General features: G+C 34.9%; 1 protein-coding gene across 1 annotated transcript in view; it reads right to left on the reverse strand.

Annotated features, from left to right (window-relative positions):
- Trhde (thyrotropin releasing hormone degrading enzyme) overlaps positions 1-12,992 on the reverse strand; it is a 362,149-nt gene that overhangs the window by 172,265 nt on the left and 176,892 nt on the right. Inside the window, exons 4-5 of the mRNA XM_027929374.2 lie at positions 9,748-9,902; positions 6,825-6,938 (exon numbers count right to left, since the gene is read on the reverse strand). Coding sequence (XP_027785175.2) covers positions 6,825-6,938; positions 9,748-9,902 — 269 coding nt within the window. The remainder of the gene's footprint in view (positions 1-6,824; positions 6,939-9,747; positions 9,903-12,992) is intronic.

Raw genomic sequence — 12,992 nt, forward strand, 5'->3', positions numbered from 1 at the left:
GGAACCAACTAGATACCCTTCAGTAGAAGAATGGATAAAGAAAATGTGATATATATATATATACATACACACACATACATAAATACATATATATACACACACATACATATATAAATACATACATACATACACACACACACATACATGCATACACAATGGAATATTATTCAGCATTAAAAGAGAATAAATCATGGCATTTGTAGGTAAATGGATGAAGCTGGAGAATATAATGCTAAGTAAAATTAGCCAATCCCAAAAAAACAAATGCCACATGAATTCTCTGATTTAAGGATGCTTATCCATAATATGCTGATGAGGTGGGTGATGGGAGGATTAAATGAACTCTAGATAGGACAAAAGGGAAAAGGGAGGGGGCATAGGGGTAGTAAATATGGTGGAATGTGATGGTCATCATTACCCTAAGTACATGTAAGAAATACATCATTACCCTAAGTACAAACGAAGGAAGTGACTCTACTTCGTGTACAACCAGAGATATGAAAAATCTGTGAGGTGAACAGAGAGCCTACATCCTGGGAGCAAATTTTTACTCTTCACACATCAGATAGAGCACTAATCTCTAGGGTATATAAAGAACTCAAAAGGCTGAGCACCCAAAAAACAAATAACCCAATCAATAAATAGGCCAAGGATCTGAACAGACACTTCTCCGAAGAGGATATACAATCAATTAACAAATATATAAAAAAATGTTCATCATCTCTAGCAATTAGAGAAATGCAAATCAAAACTACTCTAAGATATCATTTCACTCTAGTCAGAATTGCAGCTATTATGAAGACAAACAACAATAACTGTTGGCGAGGATATGGGATAAAAAGTACACTCGTACATTGCTGGTGGGACTGCAAATTAGTACAGCCAATATAGAAAGCAGTATGGAGATTCCTTGGAAATCTGGGAATGGAAATACCATTTGACCCAGCTATCCCTCTCCTCGAACTATACTCAAAGGACTTACAAACAGCATACTACATGGACACAGCCACATCAATGTTTATAGCAGCATAATTCAAAATAGCTAAACTGTAGAGCCCACCTAGATGCCCTTCAGTGGATGAATGCATAAAAATATCAATGGAATACACAATGTAATTTTAGTCACCAATAAAAGAGAATAAAATCATGGCATTTGCAGGTAAATGGATGGTGTTGGAGAAGATAATGCTAAGTGAAGTTAGCCAATCCCAAAGAAACAAATGCCAAGTGTTTTCTCTGATATAAGGAGGCTGCCTCATAGTGGGGTAGGGAGGGAAAGCATGGGAGGAATAGATAAATTCTAGATAGGGAAGAGGGGTGGGAGGGAAAGGGAGGGGGCAGAAGATTTGCAAGGATGGTGGAATGTGATGGACATCATTATCTAAAGTACATGTATGAAGACACGAATTGGGTGTCAACATACTTTATATACAAACAGAGAGAGATATGAAAAATTATGTGTAATAAAAATTGTAATGCATTCCACTGTCATTTTTAAAAATCAAAAGAAAGAAAAATTCTGCTCTATATGTGTAATATGAATTGTAATGCAAGAAAAATTCTGCTCTATATGTGTAATATTAATTGTAATGCATTCTGTTATCATATACAGCAAATCGAAATTTTAAAAAATAAATAATTAATTAATTTTAAAAAACCAAATAACCCAATCAACAAATGGGCTAAGGAACTGAACATACATTTCATAGAAGAAATACAATTGGTCAACAAATACATGGAAAAAATGTTCAACATCTCTAGCAATTTGAGAAATGCAAATTGAATCTACACTGAGATTTCATTTCACTCCAGCCAGGATGGCAATTATTAAGAATACAAGTAACATAAATGTTGGTAAGGATGTGGGGGAAAGGTACACTCATACATTGTCGGTGGGACTGCAAATTGGTCTAACCACTATGGAAAGCAGTATGGAGATTACTCAGAAAACTTGGAATGGATCAACCATTTGACCTGGTTAACACACTCCTTGGTTTACACCCAAAGGACTTAAAATCAGCATATTACAGTGATGCAGCCACATCAATACTTATAGCAGCTCAATTCACAATAGCTAAACTATGAAACCAATCTAGCTACCTTTCATCAGATGAATGGATAAAAAAATGTGGTATATACACATGATGGAATATTACTCAGTCATAAAGAATAATGAAATTATGGCATTTGCAGGTAAATTGATGGAACTGGAGAATATCATGCTAAGTCAAATAAGTGAATACCCCTCCCCCCCCAACAAAAAAACAAATGCTGAATGTTTTCTCTGATATGTGGATGCTAATTTACAATAAATGGGGGCTTAGGGAAGAATAGAAGCACTTTGGATTAGACTGAGGGAAATGAAGGGAGGTAAGGGACTGGGAATAGGAATAGGAAAAATAGCAGAATAAACTGGACATTACTACCCTATGTGCATATTTGACTACATGACCAATGTAATTCTACATCATGTACAACCAGAAGAATGAGAAGTTGCACTCCATATATGAATAATATGTCGAAATACATTCTGCTATCATGTATAACTAATTAGGACAAATAGAAAAAGAACTTTAGATCATTAAAAAAAAGAATAGCATGTTGTCAGTCACCCTTTTATCACTTTTAAGGAAACATAATAAGATTTAATAGGATTCCCATTAGTAGCATACTGGAACTTGATCCATCGAATAATGTTGTCGCTAACAGTCAACTTTAACAAAATAACATCAAGCAAGAAGACAAGTAGCCCCCCCATGAATGGTGCCCTTAGCCTGAAACCAAGAAAGCTGTTTCTAATGATACTGATGTTTGATGAATGAAATATTATCTAGGGCTTATGTTCCTGCAGAATACATAAAAATTGACTTGGTGAGACTGAATCTAGACACAAAGCTTACAGAATTTATTTTGTAACATATATATATATGTAAATAAACTCTAAGATTGTTAGCCACCTAAATAAGAGAGGATTGTTAAGTGACCATGAGGCTGTGCCAGCACTGTTTTTCATAATGGAATCAGCTAAAGAGTGAAAGACATTCAATAGAGCAAGGGTGATTGCTGTGTCAGCAATATATATATATATATATATATATATATTGATATATATATATCACATAATATATATATATATATATATCACACAATATATATAGATATATATATATCACATAATTCTAGGGTGTTAAATGGATCTCTGGGGTTGGAAACATTAGAGCAACTATACACAAAATAAGTGCCCCCTTCTAATAAGAGTACTCAGTGTCCAGGGCCATAATGCCTTCTCATAGGTTTCAAACACCTCACAAAATTATGGGAGCTTACTAAGTTAGTATAATTGTCCTATTTTTCAAATGGTAAGGATGAATTAGATGAAATGGCTTTCTTAGAATCTAACTTTCTTATCTCTAATCCATTATCTCTAATCCATTCCCCTGACCTTACATCATACTACCTAAAAAGACTCATATTTACAAAATTGGAAACTTCATTAGTTTTCTGGGGGGAAATGTTACCACAAAAATTTGTATTCCATGTAGTATTCTTAATGTAAAAAAAGATTACTCCTATATCAAAAACTGGCTCCAAAAAACACCCAGGCACAAATGCACAGCAACCTAGGATTTTACTAACAGTTAAGAAAGGCAAGTACCTCAGCCTAAATCAGACCAGGAGCTTCCTAAAAATGTCATGTAATTCTGGTCTTCTTTATGGCTGTTCCATGGGAAGTAGATTGTCATAGTAATCTCCCTAGCAAATTGAAACTATATTTCAATGCTTGAGCCCGGTGTCTAAAAATGATAAAAGCACTGTTTTAGAGATTAGAGGCAAAGGAGGTCAACTCCTTGAATTTCTTTACTCCTGACATGAGCCTGACTTCTGGTTTTTCTATTTTAGGTTCAGCTTCAGCGAAGCCCAGGCCATGCACTGCAACTTGCAAGAAGCTTCTATGCATATCACACATGTGTGAGTTGCTGCTGACACAGCAATCACCCTTGCTCTATTGAATGTCTTTCACTCTTTAGCTGATTCCATTATGAAAAACAGTGCTGGCACAGCCTCATGGTCACTTAACAATCCTCTCTTATTTAGGTGGCTAACAATCTTAGAGTTTATTTACAAAGAAGACATTAATGATATATGGTGGGCAATTGGTTTCTCGAGTTTTTTTTATTATTATTATAGGTTTTAGTATAATGAGACATTCCACAAACTAAGTAAAAGAAGTTGCTGCAAATCAAAAGCTCTCAAAGATCAGAAAGTATTTGTGATCTTTGCCATCCAAACATAGACACTACAGCAACACTTATTTCTTTTTACTATTAATTGTCTAGCTAAATGTGATGGAGTCTATTCTCAATTTCTTTATTCGATAGTGTGAGCCTTCTGTGTCATTCTAAGTATGCCATCATTAATAATTATTATATATAGATTTAGAGTAAATAAAATCATATCTTAATCACCAACAAGGTTTATATTAAAGGGCAAAAATCTTACATTATTAATCTCTGTTTATTTTCCAATATCTTTTGCAAAATCTCTACAAATCCTACATTTACAATTAAACTGAAAAAAAAAAGATGGAAACAACAACAAAATTATTCAAAGACAAAATCCAGGATAAAGACATTAAAACCGAGGATATATGGCCATGCTTAAAACCATCAAAAGCTGTCAGTTTTTTAGTCAATATATAATTCTGAAGATTACTTTTTAATATTAGATACATCTTTCCTAATGATTAATAGAAAATATTTTTTATCACAAGTAGTGGAAGGAGCAAAAATGAGCTAAAATGTTTGTCTATATTTATAACATATTTGTAATAAGATCTTTTAATATTGAGATATTATGAAATTATAAACCATTAATAATCCACAACATGATAGAAATTAAATGAAAACTTTAAGGTTGGTTCAAAATCATCTAAAAATCAAAGACAATGTTGAAAATGTTTTAAGAATATCAAACATTTAAATTTTAAAGTTTCACATCAATTGAAGAACACTTGAAATAATATTGCATGGTATTACAGGATTTTTCAAAGTTCTTTTAAGGCATTTTTCATTAATGTCAATGTCATAATAAAACACTTCAAGTTAAATTTTTTAAAATCACATCCTATATCCATCCCTCCATATGTACAAAAAATGTTCATACAATCATGCTGTTGTTGGCAAAACTACATATAGATAATTAAAACATATTGACACAGTATTACCATTGTAACATTTCCTCTGTAAAATAGTTCACATTTTTTATTCTGCAGCTGTTAGCTGAATTTATGGCAGAGAGCTATATGATGACTAACAGATGACTTCATGTTTCATTTTGGTTTATATGTTCTTCAAATCCTACTTGGAATGGTGACGATTAAATAATCATCCATTGTTACTGATTCAGAACATCAAAAGAGAACAATATAAAAATATATGAACACACAGAAGCAATCTAACCACTGATGTAGGAATAGATAAAGAAACATGATATATACATTTTTAAAAAATAAGAAAATCCTGCCATTAATGACAACGTGGATGAACCTTGAGGACATGACCTTGTGCTAAATGCAATAAGCCAGATATGGAAGGATGGACATTTAGAAAATCTCACTTATGTAAAGAGGCTAAAATCTTCCAATTGATGGAAGGGGAGAATATAATGATGATTACCAAAAGCTGGAGGAAGAGGAAACAAGAAGTATTAAACAAAGTGTACAAAGTTTCAGTTGTGCAACATGAATAAATCCCAGAGATCTGTTGAACAGCATAGGACCTATAGCCAGCAATATTGTACTGTGCACTTAACAATTTGATAAGAAGGTAGATCTTATGTCAAATGTTCTTATCACAAAATGAAGATCATAGTAATAAAGAGAGTGGGAGAAATTTTAAAGGTGATGATTATATTTATGGCATAGCTTGTGACGGTGTTTCACGGCTACAAAATTATCTCCAGATTAATCAAGTTGTATACATTAAATATGTGCAGCTTTTATCTCAAAAAAATTAATTTAAAATTCCATGCTAAATCACAGGTGAAACTTGAGCTTCAGAAAATTAAATGTGGATGCACTGCAATTTTTACTTAATTTAATGCTTTCACTTAAATTTAAAATTTGAATTCTAAAACAATCTATAATAGTATAGATCACTTATTGATTAATGAAAGCTTACAAAAAGTGAAAAACTAACATAAAAAGACATTAAAACTACATCTTCCCTCCACTTTTTCTTCCTGGATGTCTTAAAACATCACAATTTCAGCCACTACAAACCCAATTGCAGGTTTAGATGTCCATATACTCTCCTAGAGCATACGTATAATGCATACAACTCTTCATAAACTTAGCAAACTCTTATTATTTAATCCTAAAATACATATATATACAAAAATAATTCATCAATTTTTTTGTTAATTTATGTGTTTCTTCTCTTGGAAGAAATAATAAGATTGCAACTTTCTATGTATTGAAATATCCTGTTATGTTTAAAATAATACTTATTAATTACTGTTGACTTCTCTATTTTGAGGATAATTTGTCTTCATTATAAAATACTACAATCTAAAATATTTCCACTTACATAAATTGTAACATTTTGAAATCAATCTATAACAAGTCAGGCTCTATTTAGTTTCTAATGAATAAAAGATAGCTGTTTTCTAATACTAACATTTTAAATTTTTGTTAGTTTTTCTTTATCGGATAACTAGATGACAGGTGATGCTTTTCAGTCACCTCTAATGATAATATGAGCCTAATGTGGCACCAGATCAACCTTCTCTGGAGGTTCCAGATGATTAGAGAAAAGTGTGCTTACCATGTTCCAGCCAGGGTAGAGGTAGTCTGTACCCACAAATTCAAAGTAGTGAGCAAAACCTTCCTTCAGCCACACGTCTTCCCACCACACAGGAGTCACGAGGTCACCAAACCACTGCAGTAACAAAATGAATGGGCATCAGAAAAAAAAAAAAATCATATCTATCTGGAAATGACTTTATCTAAAACTAAATGTATTAAACTATGATTATTATAACTGGAAGTCATTCCCCAATTGATTTAGTGATCTTAAAATGTGTTGTGGCAAGACTGTATTGATTGATTAAACAACTTGGGCAACGCTAATGTTTTATAAATGCATTCAGAGAACAATAGAAAAGAATGATCAGGGAACATGACAAGAATATTTAACTTGAAGAAGAAAGGAGTGAGGAGAAAAACACTGATGAAGGCTGTCTTCAAATGTGTGAAGGCCTATCATGTAGAAGAAAATTTTGTTTCTTGTGGCCCTACCAGGGAAAAACTAGAAGTAATGAATAGAAATTAGGATTGGTAAATGGCTGCTGAAAATGCAGACAGCCCTCTGACTGAAATGACCCAAAATACAAAATACTGCCTTCAGAAGTAGTAAGTGACTCATCACAGGAGGTGTGAAAGCATCGCCCTCTAGTGGCAGAGGCAATTCAGAGAAGACACTGGCCAGCTGATCCAACTAAAGGCCGTGATGGTCCTCCACGCCTGACACTCCATGCTTCCAAGATAATGGAGGGCAGGGCCCAAAACTCTAAGATCCCTTTATGAAAAACAACGTTGAAAACTTTCATCGGTGTTTTGACTAAATTATGGTGCATTGCTCTGAAACCCATGCTTCATTAGGACCTGTGAAGGAATATTTTTCTTCATTAATAAAAAAAAAAGTACATTATATGCTAGGAGCTATCCTAGAGACTTGAGATTCAGTGATAAAAAGTTAAATAATTCCTTTCTCGTGCAGCTAAAAATTTATCGTGAAAGCAGGAAGATGAAGTGACACATACAATAAAAACACAAAGTAATGAACAACACAATTTCAGAAGTTAATAAAGTGTTTCAGGATGGAAAAGGGCGTGCTTTAGATTGTGAAAGCAAAAAGAATATTAGTAGTTGACACCTAAACTTAGATTTTAATGACAAGAAAGGGACAGCAATGAGAAAGCCTTGGGTAAGAGGATTCCAGGCAGATACAAATCACACTTGGTGTGAAGACCCTACTTGGGAATAAGCTATTTCAGAAACAGGAGGACCCATGAGGCTGGAATATAGCAGATAAGGAGGAGGAAAGCCTGGAAAAGTCCTGAAAGGCATACAAGTACCAGATCATGAACAGCTTTAAAAGCCACAGTAGAGAACTTGGTGACTAAGGGTCTTAATATTGATACTCAAGTATCAGTTCCTCCAGGGACCTCTAAGTGAATACAAATAAAAGACAGCTTTGAATATGTTGATGACCGTAAAACACATTTTAAACTATTTTATTCTTTATCAAAAATGCATGTTTCTCTTTTAAATTACCAACTTGTCTTCAAAATCAGTACAACAAATAAGTGGAGAGGGAGGGTAACAAAGGAATTATTGTGACAATGACTGAAAATATTGTGCTTTTTCCTAGCTTCTGGTCCCTTTCCTTGTGGTAAATAGTCTACCACGACTACTAAGATAGGAAAGCAACTCACAATCTGAAACACATGAGATCTAGTTCCCTGAACAATAATAACATTACCAATGTGCTTTCATGCCAACAGAACTATCTAATTTGCCATTTACACAGGTAGTCAAAAAGCAAACCCTTTTGCCTCAAAGAGTTGTAAGTTTAGGTGAAAACCATTCTCTTGAGCACAGAAGAGGAGTCCCAGTTATACCTTTAATGAATCCCCTGTAATTTCTGAGCTAAGGAACACATGTCTGACCCTGACCGGGCCAGTATGACAGATACAAACATCTTACAGGTTCACTGCAAAAGGCTGACATTTAGGTAAATGGTCATGCAGCCTGGGCCGATTTATCATTAAGTGGCAATTCATTTATTGGCATTTAACTGTTCACCTTTTTTCACTGAAAGCATTTTACACATCACTCTTTCCTCAGTTGTGCTAGCTTTTAAAAAGGTTTTGGGTTTATAATATACTGAAGTCATACTGTACCACAATGAGACTTCTGGTGTTTGAAGTTAAAAACTCTCCATAGTTACTGGTAACCAGAACAAATATTGCTTTCCTATTGTAAGAACATCTATTTTCAGTAATTCTTCTTCACTAAAATTAAGTTTCAGATAAGCATGCAAAATTCTAATACCTTCCCCTCATTGTAAGAAAGTGCATAAAATCAAAATGAAATTAATTTTATCTTCGCTTCGCTACAAAGTTGGCTAATTTACATATGAATTTCTAAACATGCCAAGAAAAAAAAAATATCAATCATTTGAGAACAAAGAGTCTACGGCTGAGTTAGTGAAAGACTTCCTAAGAGTCTGTGTAATGGGAAAAGGGGAATAACAAATTGATTTCAGCGAAAGAAAATTTTGACACGTACACAAAACTCAGCTGCATCTTGCAACAATGCAATAAATCATTGCTATCCCTACACTTACCATATATACACACTAATAATCACAAGAAAATAAAGCAAGGTTGGTGAGAAACGGCCACCAGATGGATGCTCCAAAGGGGCAGCTGCTAGGTGGCTCTGGTAGCTCACATTTCACTAAACTGAAAGACATTTGCTTATTCAATATGACCAGTGTACTTATTTTTGTTTATGTGGTCATCTGAGAAAAATAGATGTGTCTTCCAGAAAATACTACCTGGTGCTTCATATAAGACTTAATTAGTAGGATAATAATTTGGCTCCTGACCTCGGTATCTGAAATCATTCTACATTCCCAATAGTTGGCACATTATACTTACACCTGATCCTTTTTCTCATACCTGGTGACATATCTCATGCACAATGACCATGGTGACATCCAGCAAATAAGAAATAGATGAAACACTGGGATCCAGTAGTATTCTTTGTTCCACAAAAATACTTAGTCCCCAGTTCTCCATAGCAGCATACGGATGCTTAGGCACAGCTAAAAGATCTAGAAATAGAATAAAACAGTTCCAAAAGCTTTAGGCTTTAGCAAAGATATCAAATTCTAAATTTCATATTCTAAAAAAAATGTCCGGAAATCCTAATGAGAAAGGATACTTGCTCTCTTGAAGATTTTTTGTGGGGGGGGGGGGGGGTAAATTAAACCACCTGCCATTTCTACCTGACAGCAGAAATATAGGCTATCACTATAAATGCGGGTCATATCCATTCATCACAGTTCATTTTCTGGCCCGGCACTATAGGTGGCTGGAAGTATCGACACCATTATTGATGGGCTCATCCTAATAAGTTTCAGAAAGTCAAGGAAAACCAAATGCAGCAGGAATCCACGGAGTCCAAGGCATTGTGGCTTCTAAAGAAAATATATTCAGCTCAATGCAGTAAATGCCGTACTCTTACTTGTCCCTCAATATTTGCCAAGACAAAACATTTTGTATTAGTTTTAAAATGTGGAATCGTTTTTCTAATTGTTTAAATGCTACTATATTTTTTTTCATTTCTGTTAAAAATAAAGTGTTGCATGTAAATTTAGTGTATAGAGACAGTTGCTATAGTGGATGTAGTAGTGAAAGGACTACAGAGGGGACCCAAGGGCTTTAGTCTGGCCCTGCCACCATTAACCAAATAGGCGATATCAGTAAATCACTTAATTTCTCAAGACCACAATTCCCTCACCTATAAAATAAGGTTATTGGCCTTATCTCTAAAATGCCTTCCAGCTCGAAAAATCTATGATTAGACGATTCTAAAATCAGGCTTTATTTTAAAAGGTCGCGGAGGTATTATCAACTTTTGGTTATGGTGACACAAAAAGTTCAGACTTTGATGTACTCCCTCTGCTCCAGACACACAGAAATGATAAATAAAATATTTAAAAAGAAAGCTGAAAAACATCTTCAGGCTCAAAAATAAACCTCTCCATGGACAAGAAACGGTACAGAAATGTAAAGTGGTGATTGCATGTGAAGCCACAGGCCTGCTGGGTTCTGGCTCCAGAAGCAGGCAGTGGCAGCTGGGAACTGGCTCCAGCAGGGCTCAGTAGAGCCAAGAGGACCAAAGCCAAGCTGAATGCTTAATGCCAGGGGTTGAGGTAGGGCATACATGCTCATGGAAAGAGACTGAAAATAGCCAGTGATCATTGCTTCCTGGGAAAGCCAGCAAGTAGCAGGGTCAGGATTCGAATCCAGCATCCTGGCTCCTGCACCTGGGCCCTTCATCATAATGCCAAAGTGTTCAATGTCTCTGTCTCAGAATTTCTACATCCCAATAATAAACCCTGGAGTGATGCTATAGGATACTACAGAAAAACTGTATAAAAATGTTCAGTGTATTATTGTTTGTAAAAGTGAAAAGAGAAAAGTAAATGCCTTTCCACAAGGTAATGAATAAAGAAACTGTCAAAGAGTTACACAAAGAAATACTATGCAGCAATCAAAATAAGTGATCTCTCCCCAAAATTCTAACTCTACAGGGAACAACAGACAATCAGAGAAACATAACACTGGGGAAGAAGAAAGGCATAAATGACCCATATATAATATCATATATTATATTTAGAATCTCACATACGAACACACACCCACACAGACAGTAATGGTAAAATATGTACACACAGAGAATAAAGACAAATTCAGGATCACAATTGCTTCAGGGAATAAAGGAGAAAAAAATGGATGAGAGATAATGACACAAGGAATTTAGTGTTAATGCCTATAATACTAATGTTTTAAAACAAGAGTTTATTACATGGATATTGATATCTTATTATTGATTCTCTTATATATGCTTTAAATAGTCATAATATATAAAAGAAAAAATATTCAACAGTTAATATAGTTAATTTTATATGGTTAATTTTCATTTATTTCTGACTTCAACAAATCTCTTCTCTGTATTGGTGATGCTCTCAAGTCTGAAATATATATATATATATATATATTAAAATAAGTTAAATATGTTCCCTGTATTCTAGTATGTTTTACACTAAGAAAGAAGGCATAGCAAGTTTAATACATAAGGGAAAATAACTAAAGTAAAAAGTACAAGTAGGGAGAAAAAAAAGCCTGACTGGGAAGATTCTTGAAAAAGATGGTATTTGAATTGAATTTCAAAAGATAAACAGGATTTCAATAGACAGATACAGGTAATCGCTTCACTCAGATATACAACAAACACCAATTGAGCCTGTCTGCATACTGGAGGCACTGTTTTGGGTATGTCCTTCAACACCTTGCTCCCTGCTCTCAAGATGCTTATGTTCATGTGCAGGTATGTGGAGGAGGGCAATTCACAAGCAATAAATGAATGAAAGAAATTTAGTAAGGAACAAATACTACCCAAAATACATGAGTAAGGTAATGATTGGTGGAATGGGTGGCAGCAGCATGGTCAAGGCAGGCCTTCTCGGAGGTTATCACATTTCTCCCAATATGTGGATGAGCATGGAAGCCAGCTTGTTTGAAGATCTGTGCAAATGTATTCTAAGACAGGCGCATAATAAATACCATGGCCCTAAGGTAGAAATAAAAAAAAAAATGCTGGACAAACAGAAAGAGAGGACACAGATCACAGAACTGGGACAAACTGCAGGTTCAGAATGAGTAAATATTCTTCTACTGTACATTTTTAACATAAGACCTTGCCCGAATATGAATGAAGTAGTCAACAGAGCCACCTATTACAGTTTGGATGTGAGGTGTCCCCCAGAAGCTCACGTGTGAGACAATACAAAAAGGTTCAGAGGGGAAATGATTGGGTTGTAAGAGTCTCAACCCAATCAGTGAATTAAATCACCTGATGGGGATTAACTGAGTGGTAACTGAAGTGGTAGGGTGTGCCTGGAGGAGGTGGGAATTGGCTGTGTGGCTTTGGAGTATATATTTGTATCTGACAAATGGAGACCTCTCTCTCTGCTTTCTGATCATTAAGTGAGCTGCTTCTCTCAGGCATACTCTTCAGCCATGATGTTCAGCCTCGCCTTGAGCCCCAAGGAATGGGGTCGGCTCTCTATGGATTTTGACCTCTGAAACTGGTTGTTCTGGTTAGGTCTCTAAGTCACAGCAGTGAAAAAGCTGAC

This window comes from Marmota flaviventris, chromosome 3 (assembly GCF_047511675.1).
Source record: "Marmota flaviventris isolate mMarFla1 chromosome 3, mMarFla1.hap1, whole genome shotgun sequence".
Classification (NCBI taxonomy): Eukaryota; Metazoa; Chordata; class Mammalia; order Rodentia; family Sciuridae; genus Marmota; species Marmota flaviventris.